The sequence below is a fragment of the Numenius arquata genome, chromosome 11, assembly GCF_964106895.1.
Source record: "Numenius arquata chromosome 11, bNumArq3.hap1.1, whole genome shotgun sequence".
In the NCBI taxonomy this organism is placed as follows: Eukaryota; Metazoa; Chordata; class Aves; order Charadriiformes; family Scolopacidae; genus Numenius; species Numenius arquata.
The window spans coordinates 45412914-45439553 of record NC_133586.1 but is presented as its reverse complement, the minus strand read 5'-3'; the positions used below and the strand labels follow the sequence as shown (position 1 = coordinate 45439553).

The window sequence follows — 26640 nt, the reverse complement described above, 5'->3', positions numbered from 1 at the left end:
TCAGAGGTTGTTGTTCTGGTTGTCCTCCTTGCACGTGCCTCTGCTTTTGGCCAGTGCCATGGTCTCCTGGGTGTCGTTGTGGCGATGCCTCACCCTTCAGGAGAGAAAGGAACGGTCGAGCTGTGAGAGGAAGCGCAGGCAGTGCTGTGTCCCACGCAGTGACACGGCCGCCTGGGAGTGTCCCCATCCCTGGCACGAGTGGCCACTTGCCCCACAGGGGTCCAACGAGCCCCCGCAGCCCCGAGCCCCCACAGTACCAGGGTGGGGGACAAAGGGGGCAGAGGATGCAGCTGGTGGCTGTGGGCCCAGCCCTGCACCTCAGGAGCGGAAACGTCACGTCAGTCCCCAGCAGACGACAGCTCGGCCGGCATTCACCCCAACCAGCTCCTAACCCCCTCTGCAGCGTTTGCCAAGATGGCCCGACCCCCACCTCTGTCAAAGGCCAGGGTCTCTCATGCTGCCTCGGCATCAGTACTTACTTTTCTCTGTTGAAAACAATGAAGTCCCTCTGGAGCATCTCTAGGTGCTTTTGAAGGTGGCAGGCCTTTCACATTAGAATAGAAAAATAAAGAGATCACAGAACCATAGAATCATAGAACAGTTTGCGTTGGAAGGGACCTCTAAAGGTCATCTAGTCCAGCCTTCACAGCTGACACAGAAAGACATTACAAGGACAATTTCAAGGAGATACAGAGAGGTCTTTAGCTACAGAGCATCTTTAGCACTGCAGTGGGGAGAAGGGCATTAAGACTCTCCTCTCCTCTCACACAAAACCGGTGTGTTTATGTGCTCCTTCCACCAAGGGAAGATGCCGAGTCCTGGGAATAAGTTGGTCCCAAGGGAAAGCTGTGCTTGCTCTCACCTGGGAGGAATTGCTTTTGCTGGTGTCTTTCTCCTTCTTTGCCAAGCGCTTTTTTTTCTTGTGAAGAGGTTTGGATTCTAGGATCATTTCTTCCAGTTCAAAGGTTGGGTCACAGTTCAGTCTGCCTTTCTGGAGGGGAGAGAGGTGGCCGTAAGTGATCAGAGCCCAGCTTGAAGGGTCTGTCATAAACTGGGCTGCATCTGGGAGCTGAATTTTGTGAAAAATAATTATGCCTGCACACAGATCCAGAACACCTGCTGTACTTCTACATATTCTATCAGTGCCCGCAGCCAGGGGATGCTGCCAAGGTGTGACAATCGCTTTTTGTGCTCGCTGCTTCTACTCAGCCCTTTGGCTGCTTCGCGGCGACGGCGAGGATGGTGTGTCTGGCTGGGCTGTGCCTCTGCCGGGGGGGGGGCACACAGAAACCTGCAAAACTGGTTTTCAAGCAACACACCCACCACAGAGAAAACCAGCAACAGAGCAGGGAAATACATACAGTTAACAAATATTCATAGTGTAGCCCAACTTTTATTTGGCTGAAAAACATTTGGAGTAAGACCGCACACAACAGCCCTTGGACTATTTTCTGTCAGGGTTACGTTACTTCTGTGCTGCTTTAATCCAATTAAAAAAGGATCAGAAACACTAACCTACTGTATTTGTTATTTTACTGTGAACAATGGGCTTGTTACAGAGAGTCATTACAGGAAGAAACAATTATCGTAAGATGGGAGGTGATCTCCAGGCTGCTAATGAGCCTCTGTCTGTTCATTAGGTTTTGCGTTTGAGGAGCTCGTGCCCAGGGCTGCGGAGAAGGGGGCTCAGCGCAGGGGGCTCCAGGCACCGTCCGCCCGGGCTGCATCCGGCGTGACACAGCCCCGAGCGCGTAAGAGCAGCCCTGCGTCCAGAAATGCTGGGAATACTATGAACACAGCAGATCAGTTTTGGGGCAGCCACCCCCCACTACTCTTTATTACACCCACAGGAAAGTGAAAACTGTGCCCTCGCCTCCCTTTCCCCTGTCCCGTACGACAGCTGATGCTCTTGTGGAAATGCGTCCGAACCTCCCTTCATCTGGAGCCGGGCGCGGGGACAGGCTGCCGCGCGGGACGCGCCTTTTAAAACCAAACTGCCTTACCGTGGGGATGAACTCCGGCATTATCCGCTTCTGCAGAACAGCGTCCCAGTTCACATCCGACAGATAGGGAAAGCCCTGGATATCCTTCAGCTGAGAAAAACGCTTCTCGGGATTTGGCTCAAGCAACTGCAGCGAGAGTTAAATGGGGGGGGGGGGGTGAGAAAGGGAGACCCCGAGATGCGAAACAGGAGATGAGGAACATCCAGTGTGTCTGTGGCCGTTACAGTGGGTGACGGCTGGGGCAGGGACACGGGGGCATCTGTCACCGCTGCCCTTTGCGAAGGAGGCGGTTGTGCCCGTGGCGGGTGGGACGGTCAGAGGAGCCGGGGGTCGCTGGGGGCTGCGGTGATGGTTTCCAGTTTGGGCTGGGCCGCAGGCACCCTGCCCGGGATGTCTCATTTTCATTAAAAAGTTTGAGAGTGCTTCATTAGAGAGGACAAAATACTTCTACATAGTATTTGTAACAAAAATATATAGATGAAAGCTACATTAAGTACTACTTTGTTGCCTACACTTATTTGAAAATGAGAAAACAACTTACACACTTTTCAAAATTTGCAGCCGGTGCTGGCAGGGTTCAGCATTTCAGCTTCGCTGCCGCAAACAGGGTCTGACACTGTCAGGCAATGGTTTTGTTTATTGAAGCTATGACTTCACTTCAAACATGATTTCAGCTTCAGAATGATTCCAGCAATGATTCTGAAGCAATTTCGAAAACAGCTTTGTTAAAAAAAAAATTACAGTGGTGCATAAACCTCAGGCATCAAAGGACTTCATCGGCGTCAGCACTTCTTGCATGTCTTTTCATTATTGGGAATAATGTTTTTTAAAAATTAAAAAAAAAAAAAAAATGCAGTTTTTTGGCCAAATTTACCAACACATATATTAATGTCTACTCCCAAGTTGTGTCACTCCAGAGAGACACAGTTATGGGATAAACTCTGGAAGCAGAGCCCGCAGGTGTCCTTGGCAGAGCTGTGCTGGCTCCACACCAGCAGGAGCTGCGTCCTATCGGTCACCACATCACTGCGGCTGCCGCGTTACAATCTGCCTGTCGTATGGTGCCACCTGAAGGTCACTCACACCAGGGCTGGACACCGTTTGCAACGAATCCCCACAATGTACTGCGAATGCCACCTGGCAGGGTGGCAGGACTGGGGGCTGGACACGACACATCCCACCCCAGGCCATGGCTTCCACCCTGCCCTCACCTTCTTGATCAGCGACACCATCTCCGTGGACCAGGCGGCGGGGTACATCACTCTGGCCGTCCTGAACACGTGAGCAATCTCATTTGTGGAAGTGTTGGCGCGAATATGATACGGCCTCTGTGAAAAATGCCACAAGGAAAGCATTTTAATTTATCTACTCTTTCAGATTTATCTACTCCTTGTGAAAAATCTTTAGAGCAAAGAAGCTCCAAAGAAAGACTCTTTGTACACTCCCCAAGCCTCCCGTTGAAAGCCTCTCCCTGGGAATCAGAGCTCAGTTGAAATAAACAAAATAATAATGTCAGCAAGAACAACGGTAGTAACTAGATATTTAAACAGCATAACAGATAGAAGGCAAACCCCAAAAGCTAGTAATTAGCCAGCCTGTGTTTGCCCAGACATTTCAATATTTGTATCTTAAAGGGCCATCAAAAAGGATTTTATACAGTGCCGTGGTTAGAGCATCGCTGTAAAATGTGCTGCTGTTTTCAGTTCTTCATTCCTGTTGGAGACAACAAAAGTAAAAAGGAGCAGGATTTCTCCCACTTAACAAATTGGCTGAAAAAATGGAAAAAAATGATGTCCAGGAAGGGTTACAAGCCCTGTCTGTGACATCAGGCTCAGGATGACCCGTCCCCCGTGTCCCATCTCTCAGCGGTTCTGGGGGCACGGCGCCAGCTGAGCCCTGGAACGCAGCCTGAGAGGATGAGCCACGCACAGCCACTGTCACCCACCAGGTAAAGTCACCTCCACCTTTAACTCCCCACAGCAGCACTGCCCTACCTTGGAAGAGAATTGACAATGGTAGAGTGTTTCCATTTTGAAAGATTTTCGATTCCCAGATTTTTACTGTATTTCGTTGGGGGGGGAGGTACATTTAAAAAATAATATCTAGAAATTGTGAGATCCAGCCAGGTGCGCTGTGGTTAACGTGTACCAACACTAGATGGACCTCAAGGTCTCCCTGCACTTCCCCCATGCGGTACCACCACTGGTACCATCTCACCGTGGCTGAGCCTGGGGTTTGAGCACCCAGCAGCAGAGTGCCATCAAGCCAAAAGTCACTGTGATGACCAGTCCTGCAATTCGTTTAACATTACAGATGGAAAACTCAAATATGATATTAATACGCTTATGGAAGGCACATGGCTTCAGTCTCCCAACAGGTCACACAACCAGGTTCCCTTAATGTGTACTAACTTGATCACTCACAATTTGAAACACTCAAATTCACTAGAAAATCTGATCTTTAAAATATATTGAAGAAAACATTTTTTTTAGGCATTCTGCAAACACTGATGATGACTTTCTTAAAACCGTGTTTCCCATGCTTGTACTGAAAGATGTTTCCTAGACTCACAAGATTTTAAACAACCTTTTGCTTAGAACAATGTAATTTAAATAATTTTGTCCCACTTTTTTTGCACAGCACTTCCAAACCACTCATCTAACCATCTGTCTGCAAGGCCCCCAACCTTACCTGAGTCAGCAGCAGAGCACGGACGTGCGAGGCAGGGATTGTGCTTTATTAATAATTTACACATTGCGATTTGCTTTTGCTCAAACTGCTCAATCTTATTACAACAGCAATGAGATTTTTTTTTCAAGTTTTCTTTTTCTCCTTGCAGGACAGGAGCTGAAAGTAACCTACGCTGCAGCCCAGGCTCAGGAGCTGCCACTCGTTCATCAGCCCTGTTTCCTCCCCCACCCTTCGTCTGCCCAGGGCGCTGCGGGGACCTGTCGCAACGTGTTCTGTGTCGCGACGGTTTCTCTTTGAGCTCTTAGCTGTGACCACAAGAACCCTGGTGAAGATGAGGTTTTTGCCTCCTACGCTGGAATAACCCTTAAGGCCTTGAATTTGGCTGGACCCTTCCACCCCTGCTACAGAGCAGTAACCTTTCCAACAGTGTGTTTAAGGCAAGAGAGGGACGGGGACCAGAGCCCTTGTGCAGTACCCGTGTCCTGAGCAGCTCGTAGGCAGTGATTCCCAGTGACCACCAGTCCACAGCGAAGGAATAGGCGGTGGGTTTTGTGGAGTTAAACATTTCAGGTGCTGCAAAATACAGAAAAAAGAAAGTTTGCCTTGCTGCAATCTCAAGTGGAAATGAGCAACGCAGAGTGCTTGATCCATGCCACGGAGAGCATCCCTGCTGCTCTGCTGGCGACACGAATTAGCATATTACCCATTACCAATCTTTTGATAATTTCTGCTTTTTTCTTCGAAACAATGGCACATGGCTGGTAGGCTGGTCCTTTACCAAAACACTGCTGAGGCAGACAGGAATCGGAACGCACAGGTTTCCCTGCAGCAACTCATCTTTTGGTCTCTGTCAGGCTCCTCGCCTTGAGATGCAGAAACACCCCGCAGCAGGGAGGACCCTGCGCAGACCCCGCAGCGGGGAGGCTCTGTCACCGTCCACCCTCGTGTCCCACTCGGCACCGAGCACCATCACTGTATGAGCCAGAGCTGACCCAGTTCCCAGCACGAAGCTTAGCCCAGATATTTGCCTGCCCTCGGAACAGACACACCTTGAAGCCTTGACCCTGCTGAGTAACAACGTGTGCAATTAGCACAGCATGAAACGATTTCTGACCAAACAATTGTTTCAGCTCCTCTGTGCTTTACTCTCCCCACCGGTGACATGGGACGGTCAGTCATTTCTACTTGAGCAGAAAGTTACAAAACTTAATTGATGAAAGTGTGTAAATGATGGGATGGCCTTGAGAAAGAGGAGCGATATCACCTTTGTAACCGGAATGTTTAATGTTCGGTAGATACAATCCAGTTCATTTGGATTATAGAATGCTCTGTATAATCACTGAGAGCTTCCCCAGACCCTGTGAATCTCCTCCCCTGTATAAAGCACCCCAACCCCAGTGTCCTGGTGAGAGCCCCCCCCTGCTCCACTCCTGCAGCACCGGCACCCCCACGGTCCCTCCAGAGGATCTCCCAGGGATGCTCTGTCCACAAAAGAATAAACTCCTCTTGCTGACGCAGGACTTGCCTGTTATCACACAGCAAATGAGCTTTAGAACAAGGACTAACCCCAATTCACTGAATCTGGGCGTGAAATTGGCCCGAGATCTCCTCGCCTCCCCCAAAAACCGCTCTGCCCTCGACGCAGCAGATCTGCACATAGAAAGCTGCTCCCGTCCCACTCAAACCTCTCTGTTCATATTTAAAGCACTTCAATCTGGCAGAGCCTAAATCCAGCCTCACACAGTGAATGAAAGCAGCTTTTGAGAACATCAGTATGGAGTGTAAACGCAGATATAGTGCCAACTGCACCCTTGGCAGGGAAAAGCAAATTTTAACTGAACGCAGCCTGAGAAACACAGCTTTTTAGGGGGAGGTTTCCAGGCTAATAGGAAGTGGGTGGAGGCACAGACTGAAATGCTCTTTCTTAGCCAAGAAATTTCCCTTTTCAGATTAAGGAAAAAAAATACTGTAGTATTTTTGTGTGAGCTGGGAGGCAAGAATTGCACTAAAAAACCAAACCAGGGAGCATTGCCTTCTTTTTGTGCATATTTTCCTTTTTAAAAGGATTGCACCGGTCGTGCAAAGGTGAAGGGTCAGTTTGGTCATCTTGATAAAAAGGAGGTTCCCAGGGGATCACCCCAAGGCATTTGGCCATGCAGCAGCTGTAGGGAGGCTGCATTATTTAGAAGAAGGAGGAAGGGGGGACATTCAGAGTGATGGCTTTTGTCTTCCCAAGTCACAGTTACGCTGATGGAGCCTGGCTTTCCCGGGGATGCTGAACCCCTGCCTGCCATGGGGAGCAGGGAATTAATTCCTTGTTCCGCTTTGCTTGTGCGCAGCTTCTGCTTCCCTTATTAAATTCACTTATTCACTTATTAAACTGTCTTTATCTCAACCCATGAATTTTCTCACTTTTACTCTTCCAATTCTCTCCCCATCCCAATTGGGGGAGTAAGCGAGTGGCTGCGTGGCCACTTCTGCACCAGCTGTGCCTCCCTTTCCCTGGGGCAATGCAGACCCATGACCACTGTGCACAACTGCCCTCTCTCCTGCCGTCTGAGGACAGCATCCTGTCCCCAGCACCCTGTGCTCAGCATCCTGTCCCCAGCACCCTGTCCCCAGCGGTGGCCACTGGAGCCAACACCTCGCTCGCCACTTCCTGATGCAGATCTGGCATCAGCACGGCAACGCTCCCGACCATGTCAGCCGGACACCAGGGTAGGGCTCTGCCCCACACCCCGAGCGGAGGCTGCAGCCCAGGAACACGGCGAGTCTGAAGTCCACTCACTTGGCTTAAACGCAGAGTAAAGCTCGTTTTTAAAGCAGCCAGTTTATACAAAAATTCAAATTGTTGCTCGTGTTGCAGCAGTGTAAGACTTGTGCTAATGCTCAGGGGGACCACATACAACACTTTGTGCTTCACTTTCCCTCTCAAGGGTTGCAGGAGCATTTTGTCACCGCCACGCGGCTCGGCTGCTGCTTGTGAAACGCCCCGAGCTCTCAGGAGTGCAACTATCTCATTTTATAATCAAGAACATGCTGTACAGCATGGCATAATGGCTCTAAAATCTGTGTTTACAGTACGCTTGCTTTGTTTGTTGTGTGGAATCAGTAGAGAGATGAGCATTTTCCAGCTGGGTCAGGGCGTCACTGGGGGGGCTGCCCCCGTGCTCCCCCACAGCACCTCGAGACTGTTCCGCGCCTCAGACAGACACACGGTATGTCACACACCAGGAAGAAAAGAGTCCAAACTCTCATCAAAAAAGGCTTCATCTGTACCCCACCACGGCTGTCAAACCAAGCCCAAAAAACGGCAATTCAAGACTACACAATTGTCATCGGTTCTTACCCATGTAGGGCTTCGTGCCGGCAATGGTGGTGACCTGCGTTTCTTTAGTCAGCATCGTGGCAATATTGAAATCCGTGATGTGCACGTGTCCTGAAAGACAGAGGTTAATGTGTAACCTGGTTTGCTTAAATTTCACATGAGAAACAGCTTTGAATCAGAAACTTAAAATACTCTATGGAAAGGAGTTTCCAGGAAAAAAACATTCTGGTGCCAGAAGTGATAGAAAATGTTTCAACTCGCAGGCTGCTTAGAGATTTCTCATTACATCAAATATCCCCTTTTTTACCCTTTGGGGAGCAAAAAATGGAGGTCTCCAAGAAGTTATTTAATGATGATTGTTTTGAGTCTATAAATTTGGGGGGAAAGAGAACTGAACTTTTTGCACAGAAAAAAATCCACTATGTTTTTGGGAAAAAAATAAAATCCTTGATATTTTTTGCTTTCTAGCTACTTGCTCTTTGATGTCCCCAGGTACCAAGCTCTCTCTCCATTTTCGTCTTTAGAGGATGTCTCTAGAATGGAACAAAATACCTTTGGCAGCAACCAAAAGAGCCTTGCGCAAGGAATTAAAACATCATGAAAACCCTTGTGGGGCAGGAACGGTGTCTGCTCCCAGTGCTACAATACACACAACTGCTGCCTGAAAAATGAACAGCAAACAAGAGGTGGATGCGACTTGCAGGGATGAGAAAGGAAATGCCTCCACCTGCCTCCTGCATGCTCTTTTACTGGTGCTTTTTTTTTTCCCAAGCAGTTAATTTATTATTCCTTACTCACTAAACTCCTGTCAGGGAGCAGACCAACCCTGTACAGCCCTACAGGTGACCAACACAAGTGAATTTCTTTGACACTCGTGGGTTGGTTCAGCCTCATTCTCCTGTTCAACGCCCTTCGTCTTGTCTTCTCCTGACCTCACGCGTCCTCTCCTCCGGCGCTGAACTTGCTCAGCCCTGACAGAGCTGGGCTCCTTATCAAAGGCATCAGATGTTTTGGATGTTGTGTTTTGCAGACTCATCACCCTCCTCTGCAGGAACAGAGGGGGCTGAGTCGCTGTTGTCTCCTCTAACTACAGAGATCAAACCAAAGTGCCTTCTGCAGATGGGGACGCTGTGGCAATACTTCCCTCAGTCGTCAGCTTCAACAGCCAGAAATTCACTGCTGCTTGAGCTGGGGAGTTAGAGTAAGATCACCTTTATATGCCTAGAAGTTGATGCTTTGGCAATGAACTGTTGTCTTGTCTGGATGCTGTGAAATATTTAAGTAAATCTTCACAATTGCACCTATAGCTCTGTTACACGAGAACAGTGCTAAAAGTTCACCTGCTGCAAGTATCTGATCTAGATGGGAAAATCTGGGGAATAAAAGTAGAATTTGTGATTTCACCTAAAAGCACATTCCTGCCTGTGTCTCCTCAACGATAGCGCGGTGTGTGAAGCACAGGAGCCTCATGCCCGCACCCCGTATTTGCCGTGGCCACGGTGCAAAGCGCACCCCAGGCAGATTCCTCACCAAATCCGCAGTGTTTGCCAGGCTTGGGCTTGAAGGAAGAAAGGAAAACCTGAGGTCCCTCTGGAGAGCGGTGGGCACCGCTGGGAGAGCCAGCGAGGGGTCAGAGCTCCCCCCACCCCACACGGGACCCGACCGATGCGCCAAGAGCACGTGTGTGTCCCGGCTGCTCACGCTGCGCTACACACCAGCCCTCCCTCTCCCAGTCTGCACACTAAAGACCGGGCAAAATCGCCGGGGAGTACTTGAGAGAAAAGAATGAGATACAACTGCCTTGTCTGGATGCGTCCTCTATGTCCTTGCATTGTTTTTGCTTTCATCTCCAGCTCTCATCCCACTTTCTAGGGAGCTCTTTTCATAAATATGAATCATAAAGACTTACTAAGAATTTGATATTCCAAGCACAAACATGCCATGCTCTGGATGCATCTTTTAAATGATTCACTTCAAATAAACCACAAGTTTTACAAATTAGCCCACTTCGGAAATTACCAACTTGGGCCAAGGAGGCCGAGGCAGGTGCTCCGGGGGGGAGACCAGGGCAGCAGCTCCCAATAACCGCGAGGGAAGCGCTGGGAGCTGCTCCTGAGCTTTGGGGTCAAGCTTTAAGGCTCGTGTTTTCCTGATTGCTCAGTGTCTCTACCTGCAGCTGGTTTGGAAAGAGCCGTGCTCCACACCGCGTCCTTCCCGAAGCCCATCCAACCTAACATTTTAAAGAATATGAACCTGGAGGCATCAGGGGCTGTGGAGCATGAAGGCTCTTGGACAGACTGTGCCGTACTTTCTTACCCGAGATTAGTGAGCAAATGGGCCACGTGTGCCCTGCATTGGCAAGAACTCACCCATTTTAGCACTGCCCTCGAGAACCCTTGGCAGTGGTACAAGAAAGGTACAGGCCATTACAGGGCTCTTGCAAAAAACCTGAGTTTTATCAGAGATAAAACTGGGCTTTTCTTCAACTTTATTAGACCAATGACCTGGCCAAAAACTCCTGACGAATTAGTCACAATTCCTGGAAGCTGCCATCTGTTCTGTTCTTTCACCCCCAGGTGAGCCGTGCTGCCATCCAGCTAAACCAATAGCCTTATCATTAAAGGAGGAAATCACTGTGCTTGGAATGACTGTTGCGGGGGGTCTTCTGCTGAGGATTTTTATATTGTGGGACCGGATCCCAATCTCTGATGTCGAACAGCTGCTTTGTTTATTGCAGAGAAAGACATTTGCCCAATATCCCGCTTTATTTATGGCTCACTTTAATTTCTTAGCTGAAATCGATATGATGATAGAGAATGTCACCGATCAGGGTGACAGAGGCAAACGCATGAGGTGCATGTTAAGTTCATGACCGTCAGCAGCGGGACAACACATTTCAACGCATGGCCTCACAAGGGGCATTTGTACCATCGAGAACCTGCACCAGCCTCCTAAACGATCAGGCGATGGGCTCCTGCTGCCTCCTCAGTGATTCACCGCGGCAAAGAAGGCGCCGCGGTTTGTAACAGCCTTTGGGTACGTACATCTGGAAGGGTGAGGGGTCACAGCTGGAAAGGAGCTTCACAGCTGGAAAGGAAGATGAGCCAAAGGGCAGAGTGAGGTGTCAAGAAGAATCTGAAAAATGAAGGACTGCAGTCTGATTGCTGAAGATCTTCCTTCAGGTGCTTCATACTCTCAGGGGACTGGTCTCAATCAAGAACATTATGAAAAATTAATGCCAGCAAATAGCATATGTTTTGTGATCACGGTTGTGGAAGCCTGGTGAAGGGAGAGGAGAGGCAATGGGGAGCTGCAGCCCATTCCATGGGGAAAGAGATACTGAAAAACAAGCACCATCTACTAGGCTAAATATAGATAAACATGCTATGTTGACAGCTGCTCTGGGGACAAGAGAAAAATGGAACTGTGTTTGCACAAAGCTTTCTGTATGCATGAGAGGACATACCTCTGCTGCCATGGATGAAGAAAAGAAATACAAGTAGTCAGAAGGACACTGAAGCCAAGGGTACATCCACAGAAAGTAACTCTGAAACCTTTGCAACAGTTAAAACATCACAGTGAGCAGAGAACAGGCTCAAAAATCAACCCAAATTGCAGCGTCATTACGGGAGCCCACAGGTTCCATCCCACAGAGCTGAATGCAGCTGCAGAGACAAGCAGAGCTTTCCCCTCTGTTCTTCCCCTCTTGGGGGAAGGTGACCTACATCTCCAGGGCTCTCCTACCCCGCTCCCTCGGGGGTGGCTGTGTCACCCCGTCCTACAGGGCATGGGGCTTCCCGGAAGATGGGGACAGGTCACCCCAGCGTGTCCTGGGGCGAGGGCTGACCGAAGGCAGCTCCTGCCACCAGCACTGGCTGGGAAGGTGGACCCGGGGCCACGGCTGGACCAGCAGGTCCTGGGTGGACACTGGCAGGAGGGAGGACGGGTCTCTGCATCCATCCATGGGGCAAGAGCAGGAGGAGAACAGAGTGAGGCAGGAGAGAGGCTACAGCACTTGAAGGCAGAATCAGGTTTGCTGACAGCTCCTAAATAAATAATTAGCCAGCACTTTGAAATTAGAGGTCATATGCAAAACAGTGCTGCCAGGCAACCCCAGCCACACAGGAGAGGCACGGCCGTTCTGCGGGAGCTTCAGCATCTCCATTACAGCCTCTGAAGTGATAATGAATTCAGATACGCCTTGTCTCTGTATGGACTTTTTCTCTTGGAGTGCTTTGCTGTAGTCACTAATGAAGATTTCTCACAATAAGGCAGTTCCATGGACTTTCAAAAAAACCCAAAATGACAAAGTGTTTTTCTAATGAGTTAAAAGCTAATAAATATCAGACAACTCTTCACTGTGAGAGCTTTGCCAGGACAAAAATGGTGTCTAGAGAGTAATGCAAGAGTTTTGCCTGAGAAAAAGACTAAAGAAAAAATGACAGCAACTTCTATAATATGCCCAGCCCCAAATCCTCTCTGGAGCTCCCTCCCAACGTCAAATGCTCAAGGAAAAAGAAAACACCTGAATGAAGAGTATCTATTCAACCATAATCCATTCTGTTTGAGAGCATACGTTACACACAGCCTGCACCACACACAGGAGCAGTTCCATTCAAATTATGACATTTTGAGCGAGTTTTAAGCAAGAGCCAAGAAGGTTTTAAAATGAGGTCTGATGGGCAAAATGTGTGGTCCCCACCAACGCCTTTGGCAGACACCAGGAGATCAGTCAGTCAGACTAAACACCCCCAGAAATACCGCAGCATCCCGGGGTGACCAGTGCCCTGAGGGTACAGGACACTGCCCCCCAGAAAGCCAAAGACAGCAACCGAATCACGGGAGGATGGTCCCATCCCGAACCGAACCGAGAGAGGGAAAGCCACACAAACGAGGAAACCAGCAGGCACCTGAACTTGAACTTGGACGTCCCATTTCTGCCTCTGCTTTTAGGCATGACCACAAAGCAGCTGGCACTTACCGTGCTCATCCAGCAAAATGTTGTCAGGCTTGATGTCTCTAAGGAAAAAAGCAGAGAAGAGGAGAGAGCCATTAGCCTAGAAAAGGGACGGGAAACGGCGGCAGAGCCTTAGGGCAGCCCAGGCCCTGGGGGGACACACGTCAGAGACACCAGGCCCCAGAAGGTGTCTCTGGTGGGGCTCCTCAGCTCTGGTGTTCCCACAGGGTTTGACTTAGGCATGAGAATGACTAATGGGACAAGAGGAGTAGCGGTGGTGCAGGGCTAGGGCAGTGAAGGCTGCTGCGGTCTGGTCCGGCAGCCCACCTGCAACGACAGAGCTGCTGTTCATCTTCTTCCTCCTTTTACTTCTTAATCTGTTTCAATACTATATTGAGAGCTGTTCCCCATTTACTCAGTAAAAATAAAATTATTTTAACATCTTTGTTCTAGAAACAAATGGGTTCTGCACAGGTTTTGTTCCTGAATAAAAAAGAAAAAAAAACCCAAACAACAAAATAATAACACCTACAGCAAGGCTGTAGGGAAATGCTTTCTGCTGAAGGGAGAAAATGTACACCTGATACCCCTGCTGTGTACACCTGAGCGACTGTACAAGGCATTACCTGGTTTTAATGAGCTAATTACATCAGTCCCCATTCACCTGCCACCAGCCACCTGGCAACCGAACGCCCCATAAGCAGCCCACAAGGCAGGCACACGTGCAACAACCCCGCACCGTCCTCAGGCTTCCCGCCAGCCCCAGGGGCTCACAGGGAAGAAATGAGCACGTTTAGGATTTCGTCTTTAAAAATGCAGTCACTAAAGATAAAGTTTGAATTCATTAGCCACCCGGAATTAAGGAAAGACAATATACCTAATTATCATGTAATAGTTTACAGTTCTCTGGCACCTTCTCACCCAAACTCCTTCCCGTGGGACACTAATACCAGTCACCTCCTCGTGCCATCCCATCCCATAGATAAGCACAGGGACGGGGGTCTCTGGCAAGAGAGAACTGGGTGGCTTCGGGTAAGCAGCAGTTTTTCCCCAAAAGCGCAGCAAAACTGGTCCCCAGGGCAGAGGCGAACAGCCCCGATGGTCAGAAGTGCAGTATTTGATAGTGAAAAACAGTGATGCCACACTCGGGTGTTTTTGAGAAAACGCTAACTTAAGGAAAAACTTTAAGAAATGTTTCAGCAAAAAGAGTTTGGAAAAAATGCATTCTTTGAATCCCTTGATACAAAAATATTGTCAAAGTTTTGAAATGAACCATAAATACAGGTGTTCATTTCTCATCCAATTTTCAACTTTTCAATTATTAATTTTTTTAGTTCCTCTGGGGCATTCTCTGATCTCAGTCTGGCGTGTAGCCTATGGAATTACACCAGCACGGTGAGGTCATTCCCAGGGTGCAAATAAGGAACGGGGATCATTTTGTTTATTGATTATTTGTATATTTATTTTTTATAAAATGGTTATACCGTTTCCTAGCCTGAAAAATTTAACAAATATATCCCACTCTTCTACACATAGGTGGGCAATGATTCCCCATCCCTGTGTTTGCTGCCCCAGCGTGGCTTTGTTCAGAGAAAATAAGCAATGGGTTGCCTTCTCCTGATGTTCCCAATTACAGATGTTGCGGTGTAATTGACTCAGCTGAGTCACTTCATCAATCTAACACTGTCCCACTGGGACAACCTGCAGTACAGTGTTAATTAAATCACTTGCAAATTTACAGACTGTCATACATGCTTTGTTGTACTCGATTCACCTTAAACACCGCTGCTTGAAACGCACACTGCAGCCTGAACTTTAGCTTCTCCTCCCTGTATTTCCAAATAACCCTCCGGGAAATCCCAGGAGTTTTGCCCCTTGGTGTCCTCTTTGCACCTGCCCTTATGCGGGACACCAGCCCTCCCCTCGGTGATGCCAATGGCCAGGGGATGCCGACGGCCAACGGCCAGGGGACACTGACGGCCACAGCTCTGCAGGGATGCAGCTCAGAACGGGACGGCAGCCCCCGGGCACCCTCCGCTCCCGTAGCTGTCACGTCCTTCATCGTTACGAGGAACGGCCTCCTACTGCAGACTCATTCTTCATCACCGAATCGTGAAGAAGCTCCAGCCCCTCACCCTGCAGACACCACAGCTGACATTAACACATCCCTAACGGAGAGGGGTTCCTGCCCTGTGCCTCCCCCCCGTTAGTGCCCCACGCAGTTTGCTCAGGCCAAGCCAACAGCGGGAGGGTCCAGCCTGGGACAGAGGCAGCCGAGTTGCGTTTCAGGATGTTTAATTCATGCTCATCCATTGCTCGGTGCCGGGGAGCAGGTGCCAGGCGGTGGTGGTCAATGTCCCCGTCACCACACGCCGGCTTCGCGTCCCACCACAGAGAGCCTGTCGGAGCCTGAACAGGGAGCTGGGGCGGCCGCCCGCCGAGATCAGGGGCATCAGAGCAGAAATCTATGCAGGTGTGAAACAAAACAAGCAGATGAAAGCTGAGACGCCTGAGAAAGCAGGAGCTTTCCCCGAGGAGGTCTGGCTCCAACCGACACAGAGCAAACCCCCCCGGGGTTCTCCGCAGCGGTGAGGACGTGCTGCGGGCACAACGAGCACCAGCCTTTCTGCTTCACATCTCAAACGGCAGCCAAACGCTGCCAACGTGAACCAGCGTTAATCTCCATCAGCCCTTGAACAGCACGTTCCTTCCCTGACTAACAACCACCATCATTTCAATTTTAAATTTTGAACCACACTTTATTTTTACACCTCATAAGAATGCTCTCCTGGAGACAATCTTCTCTCCACCCTAACTGACCCTCTGCCAGTCCCTCCCTGTTCGTACCCCGTTACCAGGTTCTCCGTCAAACCCTTGGACCCCCAAGGTTTGCATTGCCCAGAACACCAGAAGGAAACAGCCACGCGTCCGTCCGCCCGTCCGGAGCCAAACCCTCTCCAGAGCCAAACGCTCTACCTCCTCCGTTATTCTGCAGGTCCTTGAATGCATAGGAAGAGTTCAAATATTTTCTTACTGGCCATGAAAAATGTTGGTGGCCAAAAAGAAACACTCACCACTTCCAGAAAGTGATTTAACCTCATACAGCAAAAAGCTGCGTTCGGTCCCACTCCCTGTCTCTCAGGGGAGCAAAAGGGGAGCAAAAGGGAGACACCTTCAGTGTGACAGCCGGGGAATGCTGAACGCTGACACCTACCCTCCCTGGGCCAGGATGGATATTAACGAGCTACAGCTAATTAAACCTATTAGAGACAGCTTTTTGCAGGATCAGCAAACAAATCAAACATGCTAAAACACAGCTATCCCAGAGGGAGAAACAACACGCTCCCTGTTGTTCATAAAATGCTTTTCTCTGGGAAACGCAGTGTGTTACAGCAAAGCAAACATGCATGGGAGATGTTTGGTTTAGCTCTTGAGCTTCTATTCATCCCTTCACGTCCAAGAGGAGCAGGTCCAGCCCTACCACAGCCTAGGAGCACCGGTCCCCCGAGGGGGTCCCCAGCTGACCTGTGGATGATGTGCCTGCTCTGCAGGTAGTCGAGGGCCAGCACCAGCTCGCAGATGAAGAGTTTCACAGTGCCTTCCTGGAACCGCACGTTCTGTTGGAGATGGTAACGCAGGTCCCCTCCCAGCAGCAGGTCCACAACCATAAACATATCTTCTTCATCCTGGAACGAGTACCTAAAACGGCATAAGCATGATCCAAGGATGATACTATTAAAAAAAAGACAGGTTAAAAAAGGAGATTACTTGGAACCTTTTCACTTGGTAAATAATAATTTCACGACCTTTCCATGCTCCGTTTCCCACTGTGACCAAACTCCTACCACCTACACTTTCAAAATAACTGAGATGACAATATTTTAGCTTCAGATCCATAACCAAGTCAGTACCGTTGCATGAATGACTACCAGCAGGCCCACTAGAAGAACAGGAACCCCATGTTTTTGTGTTGAACTTTTACTCTCAGCCACTTCAGAACCAAAGAACACCCAAACCCATTACTCCACAGCAGGGGAGTGCTGTTTTCCTCCTCGTGACAGTAGCGCAGGGAGATGGACGGGAGCCTGGAAGGCAGCATGGCTCCCAGGAGGTATCATCACAGGTATGTGTGGCAGCGACACAGCATGGGCCAGAGAGGGCCCAGGAGGTGTGGGCCATGCACTTTTATTTCGGGGAGGACCTGAGAGATAGGTCTGGCGCCCAGCGCGCTGCCAGGAGAGGCCACAGGTGGCCATAAAACAGTTCCCTGTTGACTACAGAGGGGGCAGCTCCAGAAATTGCTCATGTCACATCTCTGCTGGTGCTCTGAAAGCCATCCGAAAAGCCTGCGCTGCCCTGGCCACCACTCACGTACACAAGATCCCTCCAAGGGACCCTGGAAAATCCTGTCACTTGCTGCGCCGTCCCAGCTAGCCGAGCCATGGGTAACTCAGGACAGCAGTGGGAATCCAGCTTGGAGCTCTGGATAAACCCTGTCTGCTCCCCTTGGGGTTCACTCTCACATCTCCAACATGGACATTTCGTCTTCTCCAGGCACCCAAGGAAAGTGACCAGCGGAGCCCGAAGCCAGCGTGCCCGGCCCTGCAGATCGTGCGCTGGAGGCACCTGGAACCAGGGATGGGTTCTCCTGGCAGCAGCCTTTTACAAACCCATTTTCTCGACACAACAGGGGATGCAGCTGCTCTCTGCTGCTCCTCTTCAAGTGACCTGATTCGATGCAATTATTTACCAAGCGTCCCTCTGAGACAGTCAGCTATGGGATTCCTTCTTGTGGATTTTTTTCTTACCAATACACCAGCTTCATGATGTGATGAGGAGCACCACAAACCAGAATTACTCGACACGAAGCTACAGTCTGTGTGTCACAGAGTGCAGGAAAGCTAACGGCTGTACCCGAGGCCAGGGATGATGTGATAAGGACAGAAGCAGGGAAACCAGGATCATTTTCTCTGTACAGGTCTATAGACACACATACACTGCTTAGTTCTCAGCAGCTGAGTTCTGCCTGGAATCGCTCGTTCACGTAGGAAAGCAAAGTCTGGAGATATGTTCAAAGCTCTGGCAGGTCTAGATGCATGGTTCTCGTTCAAACCCGAGTTAGATCAACACTGAATGGCAACACCATCAAAATCATGAGAGTCCATCTCACAGCACTCAAGTTTCAGGAGATTTTAAAAAGAAACACAGTTATTCAAAGATTTGTGATCTTCAGTGTGGTTTAGCCTCATTTTTTGTGTTCAGCATTGGTGAGGTCTACCTCATTCTAGAAACAAATCCAATACCCAATAAATATAATTACCCACCACCCCAGAGGAATCATGTAAATACAGGATATTGGCTGCTGCATCATGTGGTGTATGAGATCACACCACTTGAAATGTTACTGCTGTCCTAATAAAATTAACCTGGCAGACTCCAACAGTAATAGAGTCTTGTTTAAAATTCCTTTCTCCTGCCCCACTGCAGGAAAACATGCTGAATCTTACGAAGGGGGAAGAATTAGTGTGCCTTTTATCACCCAGCTGGTCAATCCCATTGCCAATGGTTGAAAAAGGACTATAAACAGAGCACGTAGGTTGCATTTATCAGGTGCTCTTAAAGGAAAGAGACTTTTTTATGGACACATTTCCCCTATAGATATATGGGTTTCTGCAATAAACCTTGTACAGTATTATTTTTCTGTCAGTAAATTCAATGATAAATTGCTTTTGTCTTTGCTGATTAGCATCAATTCAGTCCAATATCAATAAGGCATTAAGGCAGGCTATTTAAAGTACAAAATAAACCACAAATCCAGAGTCAGGAGGTGATGAGAAGGAAGCGCTGCCAAGGGAAACCCTGGGAGCAGAGTGCTGCTCGGCTATCGATCCCGGGTGTCACTGCCTGGTCCCGGGAGCTGCTGCTCATTGCAAAAGAGCACAATTAAATACAACCGGGTTACGGTAACGAGCAACGCCTGCCGAGGAACAAACCACAGGGAACACACGAATAAACTCTCCTGTGCTTGTCTGGGGGACAAGAGGGATAACTTCTTCTTTAATTAAACAAGATTCCCCTGAAACCGGAGCCCCGGTGAGTGGAGCAGAGGAGGAGCCCCCTCCAAGGAGCCACGGGACGGGACGGGCGCCCGGTGCACCCAGATGTGTCCTGCAGCGCAGACACCCACCACCACGGGCACCCCCGCCCTCAAAGGTGTCTCACAGTGACAACGCTGACCCAGCCAGTATGCAAAGGAGCAATATCTTACCATAAATTAACTAAGAAGGGGTGCTCCAGGCCCTGCATAATCTGCAGCTCCTTGAAAACGTTTCTCACTTCATTACGCTCCACGCACTTTTGTTTATTCATGTATTTCATGGCATACATCTTCTTGGTGTCGTTCTTCTGCACAACACAGACCTACATGAGCAAATCAAGGGATAAATCAGAGATGGCGTGGCAGCAAACACAGGCGGGTAAGACCCAGTCACAGGAGCGTTCTCCAGTCCTTGGGCAATGTCCCCACTGCCAAGTGACAGCTCCGGGCACCGACGCCGCAACGCCGGGCACGGCCAGCACATCCATCACGCAGCTGCCGGCCAAAGAAGAGATTCTGCTGGGGGAAGGTGAGGGGAAGGAATTTATCACCACAAAGACAGGAGATGGGGAATCGCGCCCGAGTCAGCATTTTATTTACTGCTCTAACTAATCCTGGTTGTGTCCGTCCCTCTCACCCCGGCTGCTGCTCGGAAGAGTCCTTCCCACCCCAGAACGACAGGTTGGAAGCTGGGGAGCAGCACCCGAGCTCCCCCTTCTTGGCGAGTTTCATTCAGCTCCCAAAGAACCCTGGGCTTTGTTGGAGGGGTATTGGGGTTTGAATTTTAACCTTTCTTACGGTGATATTTCAAATCTAGTAACAAACATTGCTTCAGTGAAAGACCCAGAGTTTGTAAAACTGCAAAACAAACCAGACTGTTTTTCAGATTTGTTTCCACAACAGTTTGTGAGCTTAGGATGAATTTGCAAAGTTTCAGTCAACCTTTTTTGTTTCACCACCAAATAAATCTCTGTCTCTGGAGATCTTTGCCGCACTCTGCGCCTACGTCACACCCCGTTTCTGGCAGGAGCGTGCCTTTACGTGAAGGGGAAAATGACCTTCTAGAGTTCTGTCAGCATGTACAAGCAGAGAACTCCATAACAGCATAAAAATAAAACATATGACCATAACCTGATGCTTAATACCAAACACTGTGTTTCACAGACAAATATCCTCTTTAAAAAATTGCCAGGCCTTTCACGTTGACTGTAGTTCTTTATTAAAGATGCGTCATGATGTTCAGTGCTGCTTCGCTGGGGAATCTCAGAAAGCGCCTATCCAGAAACATAATGAAATTCAGCTCATTTGATTTATCAGTATCTCATTTTAATCTCCTGTAATATAATTTGTGGCTATGGAATGGATGAGGAATTGGGCTGTGATTCCTTCTTGATTACCAGGAGTTGAAGCTCAGGTCAAAGCCCATTGACAATGCAGGGGTTTATTTCTTTACTCTCACGCGAGCCCCTAATTTGCCCATTTCTCAGTTACATTTCCAGCTGTCCAAATGGTGATTAGTTCACAAAACACTTACTTTTCCGAAGCTGCCTTTCCCAATAGCTCGCAAAATTTCAAAATGGTCGAAGGTGACTGCAAGAAAAAGCAAACATTCAGACATTAAATGGCTGAGCAACTGTTTGATGATGTTCCACCATTTCTACATTTTTTTTCCTTAAGATAAGGGTTGAGAAAAACAAGGGATACCCTAGCAACTTTCTGGTGCTTTTGGAGATTTGGGTGCTGTTTAAAACCTGGTGTTTAACAGGTTTTTTCCTTTCCAGCTGAGCTGCAAAGGCAGGTTCCCTGGGTCGCCTTTGGCAGATCAGGCAAGGAACCAGCCAGTGAACGCTTTCACTCTGCCCTGCCTGCTGCAGTCTCATCTTCTTCTGCTGAAACCAAATGCAAAGCTTAGTCCATCAAATGTTTATACCACGTGAAGATGTAAATGGGCAGCTGGATCTTTGTATCCTCGTGGTATTATTCTAGAGAACGATTCGATACCTGAGCAGGATAAACGCAGCAACCCTGGACACAAGCTTCGCTGCCACTCAGTACCCGGAGTGGCTGTTTCTGCTCAGAAGGGAAACAGAAGAGCTGCAGTTTGCAGACCGAGCACTGAAATGGGGAGGGAGGAACGAGAACATGGACTTCACCTCCCCTCCTGGCCTCTGCTGGGGACGGGGCTGGGGTGGACATCTGACAGCCAAGGAGAATGCTTTGTAGGCGCTGATGGGAGGACCCTGCACACCGAGTGCTCCTGACCAGCCAGGGTGAAGCTGCCCGTGCTTCATCGCAGGCGGTAAATAGACCCAGAGAAACAGCAAATCAAATTACCATGCAGCAAACACAGATTCACTGTGCCGGGCTCAAACCCTGCTGCCCATCGCTGGGTGAGGTCCCGCAGCAGGTATTACTCAGTTGAACACTCTGAACCCAGACAACGCTTCTCCAAGATGCTGGTGACAAGGGAAGGTCACGCTCCGGGACCTGCTCCTGAACCAAACCACATTGAGACGCTCCTCCAAGGCATCAGAAAAAGGCCTCTGACTGATTTATAATAGCTCATCAGTGTTCATTAGTGTGATGCCTGGAACTGACAGATACCACCCATGTGATGGGCTTGAAATCCCAGAGTTCATTTCCCTCCTGCCCCACCAGCTTCCCTGCTGGCAGAAGGGGCTGGACCCCGCGGCTGGAGCCAGCAAGCAAGGGCTGTGTCCCCACCAGGACCACGGGAACCAGACACCGCATCCCCCTCTGCCCTGCGGCCCTCTCCCTCCCTGCTGGGGCCAAGCACCACCCCGCTTTAACCACCTTCCCCGAAGGGAACCGGCCGCGCACTCTCAGGGCCGGTGTCCAGGTCCAGGCTGGGCTCTTGGAACACCCATTCCTGGTGCACTAACAAAATGCATGCATTTTCCAAATAAATTAACCAGGCAGACTGGGTTTCCTTCAGCGTAAACATGATGCATGAGGGTCACCAAACTGCCATAGGGTCCACTAAGCCTGCCCAAACCCTCCAAAAGAAAGGCTGAAAACAGGCACCGCGTACTTGGCCAGGAGAGTAATACCCACTGGGTAACCCACAGAATAAATATTTTAAAATGGGCAAACTAAATTAATTTTTTTTTTCCTTTTCATTGCCATTATCTTTTCAGTTAGGATGCCATAATCCAGCCAAAGCAAAGTTAATGGTTTCCAGCTATAGCGCTTGGAAAAAAGGCTTTCATGCACAGAAGCCCCTTTTCAAACCTGGAACAACATCTGCCAATATCAGAGCTAAATACAGGCTGGCAATGACCGAGTTTAACCGGATCTGTTTACCAGTCAGGCCATCCAACAGCAGGGCAGTGGATACAAAGGGAGCGTGAAGATGCTTATCGCGGGCAGGGAAACGGGAGGGGACGGACGCCCCTGGGACACCGGTGAGAGGTGACCCGTGGGAGCCGTGTGTCACCCAGCGCGGTCCCGAGCGCGGGAGAGGGAGACCCCAGGGGTGGGACCGCGTGGGGCTGACACGGAACACAGAGATCCCCCTGAGCAGCAACAGCTGGAACAGCTGCAGATGCAGGAGTGAAGCTGGCAGCCAGATGTTGCATGTTAACACCCTCTACCTCTATTGCCTTTTAATAAGAATGCTTTCATGAACTTGTTAGTACCTTCTGCCTCTTTGTCTTTTAATATTAATATTTTTATGAACATTTTAAACATGGGTCTATAACTAAGCTGGTCGTAAGAAAGCCAAATTGCATACTTTTTATTTAAGACTCTCAAATGAGGTATAATCCCATCTTAACCTCTCTGTTTTAGCTTTCCTACCATCCCCGATTTCCACAGGGAGCCAGTCCAGAGTCTCACTGCCAAAGAGCACTGAAATTTGTGGTGTCCAAATCAGGAACCAAACACATGCTCTTTGTCCTGGATCCACATCTACAGATTTGACAAGCCTCATTTCACTGCCTGATGGCATCTAAAACAATGAAAAAGCCAAAGCATTTGCCCCTCAGAGAGAAAATTCATGTGATATGCCAACTCAGGCAAATTGTGTTTAAGAGATGCCAAGGGAGATAATACAATTGCTGTAAAGAACCAACTGAAATATAAGCATGAAATACCACTTCAAAAGCCAGGGCTGTATTTCTAAATCCAGGTTCAAGGAACAGTATGTCGATAAAAAATACAGAACCAAACTAGCCATGAAAAATGTCCTCATCAGAGACAAGAGAGCCCTACCAAAGCCCCCAGTGGAAGCCAGTGCTTTGGGGGGGCTCGGGTCCCTCCACCCCCGTCGCCCATCCCAGTACAGCCAGCACAGCACCGCACTCTCCGCTACGATTCGTCTTCCTTTTGTCACTGTAATTTCCCCCATTTTTATTACATTCCCTCCTTGCCTTCTCTGCAGCCTCAGGGAAACAAGTGCCACCACAGGACCAGGAATGCAAACGCGAGTCCCCCCCGCTACCGGGGAGCTGAACTCCCGCAGATCCGGGCAGAGGAGCAAAGACGCAGCAGATTAAAGAGAGAACGGCTGAGGGTGGCCCGGGGAGGGCACAGGCTAAGGACCATGGGATGATGTATGTCCCTCTCACCCAGCCATTGTCCTCACCTACTACCTGCTTCTGATTTATCTTCCCCCAAATTTGGCCAGCTGCGGAGAACATCTGGCTGCCATCCTCCAGGATGCTTCCCACACCCTGTTGCCCAGAAGCAGCGCAAACAAAATCCGGCTTTTACCATAGTCTCATCCCGAGTGCATCGGGAGGGGAGATCACCTTGCAGCACTGAACCTTCTGTCTGATTATTACATTTTCTTTTCATCTCAATAGCTTATTATCCACAACTGTGCCTACTCAGAGGAAACGCTGACAGAAAACTAATGCTGTCATCCCACTTCAGCTGAAGGCAAAGCAGGCCCCCTTGAGAAGGCCATCTCAAAAAAAAATAATAATCATGGTACCACAGAAAATAGTCAAATTATAGCAACAGCAATTTGTTGTGGTTTTTTATTATTATTATTTTAGGCAAATTGATAGGTCTTAAGAGAAATGAAGTGACTGAACACTACAGCAGGGTTCCCTGAGCAGCAGACCCAACTCCCGGCGCAGCGGCACGATGCTCGCTGGGGCAGAACCTTCCCTCCGCCCCGGCAGCATCGGGCACAACGGCCCAGCCAGGGGACGGAGCAGGGAACGGCCAGGGTGAGATTCGGGCAGGGGAGAGTCAGGTGCCTCCCTTACACCGCTCACGTTATTGCTGTCTGTGTCTACACAGGTCCCAGAGGCACCGCCGAGAGGAGGGACCGCTCTCCACCGGCCAGCGCAGGACCTGCCAGTGTCACCCAGCAGAGGAGCTGCTGTCCTGCTCCCCGCTGCGCCCAGCAGCTCTTAATTCATTTCAATTTTAACTGACATTAGAATAAGGACAAGATTGTGACAACTAAGGTGACACAGTCTCTGGTCACAAGTTTGCCAAGATAATGGAAAAGTTAATAGGGGACATCCCCATTTCAGCTGGGTTTCTCTGCCTGCAGTATATTAAAATATGACTAAATCGAGAAAAAAAGCATGCTACCACTTTTTAAATTTGGGCAGGGCCATAGAAGCACAACTGCACCGGTCTGGACACTGTACCCGGGAGTGAGGGTGACTCCTGAGCCTACTGAGACTCAGCAGATCAACACTGAACCCCTTGGCTCTTTTCTGGGCTTTTTCCTTGACTTGCCAGCACGACACACAAATGGACCGAGCGTGGGGTACGGCGTTTCACACTCAGAAAGCCCCGTTCCCTCTGCAACCAGGGGCTTCACAGGCTGCCAGGTTCAGTTTGCTGAAAACAACCCCTTTCCCAGCACAGAACTGGCTCCCATAAGAAATCACCCGCCGAGGAGATTTACTGGGGAACGCGCTGCTGCGCAGGGTGACTGTTCCCCTCCCCAACAGCTGCTGGCACCGGCAGCACCACGAGCACTAACGGCACCACTCGGGATATAATCACTGCCTTTCCAGAATGGAAGTGCGTTCCTTTCCTCAAGGAGCTGAGTGAGAGAGACCAGGTTTTGGCCGATGTCCCCTCCTTTTCCCTCTACGCCCCCAGCAACCGGGATTGCCTCCTCTCTGATTGGAGTCCTTACCTTTGGAACTGCAGTTTATGAGTCATCTAGGTTCTCATATTTTACTTTTATTTGTACGTATCTGTAGTTATCTACATATACATTTTATGATTGCACCCAGGCGAAAGCCCATATGGCAGCTAGTGAGCTGACTCATGCAATAGGAAATGTATTTATGGAACAATCTTTTAATGACTGTCTCTATAATCTTGGCAGCACAGTGACACTGGTCTCCAGTCCTGCTCTCAGCAATGTATTCTCCTTCTCCAGCCAACCAAGCCTGTGTGTTGGTCTCCCAGTGCCAAGGGGCAGAGCTGCCCATCTGGGTGGTCACCAGGAGCCCCCACCTCTGCTGCTGCCACCCAGGTCTCTCTTGGTGGCCTTCCCACCAAGCCCAAAGCAGGAATGGGAACAGGCAGCACTCAAGCTGTCTTCCACCACACCTCATACCGGTCCTCTCCATGCTGTCATCTCCAGAACAAACCTCCCCTGACTCCAGAACCGCCGCATTTCTTCCTGGCTTTGAAGCTCCTGGCAGTGTCCCAGAGACATCTCAAAACCAAACCTCAGCCAGCAGTTGTTGTCCCAGTGCCTGGCCGCAGGGAGAGGAGGTGAAAGGACCACCCGACCGACCACAGCTCTGCAGGAGACCCAGGGCATGCTGCTGCTGCTGCAGCCCTTGGCTGACCTGCGCTTAACCAAGATGTCCAGGTGTTTGCAACCCCAGGACGGAAGCTGGTGGCCACTCTCAGTGTCACCGCCTCTGCTCTGGTGGACTCTGCAGTCCCAGACAACAGCTCAGAAAAGCTCTTACCGTCCTCATTTTCATCGAAGGGTGGTGACTTGCTGGAGGTGTTTGCGCCCATGGTGTGTCCAGCCCCGCTCAGCTCGCTCCACTCCCTCAGGTAAGTCACCACCTCCAAAGCTGGTGCCTCCAGGATGGTGTCACCTGTGGGTCACTGCCAGGAGACCCGGGCAACGTTCTGCTGGTGCATCCTGGAGGAGGCAGGAGGCAAAAACTCATCATGATTCAGGATTAAGAAGCATTTTGCAGCTTGCAAATTTCTGCCTGGAGGTTCACTGCTCCAGGGACAAAAGTGAGTATCAGGGAAAAAGCACATTAGAATGGAGTTCACTAGAGAAACCCCATTAACATCACAACCTAGACCAGGGCTGCTACCCACTCAGGGAAGTGCAGAACCAGACTAACAGACCAAAAGATCTGAGGATCTGGCTCATGGTTGCTGATCATTGAATATGTATTTTGTAGCTTCAATGATGTTATGACCAACTTAGAGATGATATAGCATGACTAACTGTAGTGAGGTTGATATCCAAAATAAATGGCTACAGTGACTTGGCTAAATAAAATCAGAAAGGCACTTTTGACTACTAAGGTGATGCAGAAGTGTAAAAGCTATATAAGAAGAAATTCAAAGTGTCAACCTTTTGATT

General features: G+C 49.5%; 1 protein-coding gene across 1 annotated transcript; it reads right to left on the bottom strand.

Moving 5' to 3' along the window:
* On the bottom strand, positions 1–26051 carry STK32A (serine/threonine kinase 32A). Its single transcript, XM_074155899.1, has 12 exons — positions 26000–26051; positions 20611–20666; positions 19248–19399; positions 16505–16678; positions 13004–13041; positions 8044–8133; positions 5170–5267; positions 3215–3331; positions 2004–2129; positions 863–991; positions 480–544; positions 1–94 (listed from the first exon to the last, which is right to left on the bottom strand). Exons 1-12 carry the CDS (start codon positions 26049–26051, stop codon positions 1–3), a joined length of 1191 nt encoding a protein of 396 aa, XP_074012000.1.
* Between the last annotated feature and the right edge of the window lie 589 nt (positions 26052–26640).

Excerpts from the sequence above, each read along its gene's own strand:
- STK32A (XM_074155899.1), bottom strand. The coding sequence starts at position 26,051 with ATGGGCGCAAACACCTCCAGCAAGTCACCACCCTTCGATGAAAATGAG. Across the intron at positions 8,134-13,003 it reads CATTTTGCTGGATGAGCACG|GACACGTGCACATCACGGAT; the intron begins GTAAGTGCCAGC and ends TCTGTCTTTCAG. Across the intron at positions 992-2,003 it reads TGCCGGAGTTCATCCCCACG|AAAGGCAGACTGAACTGTGA; the intron begins GTAAGGCAGTTT and ends TCTCCCCTCCAG.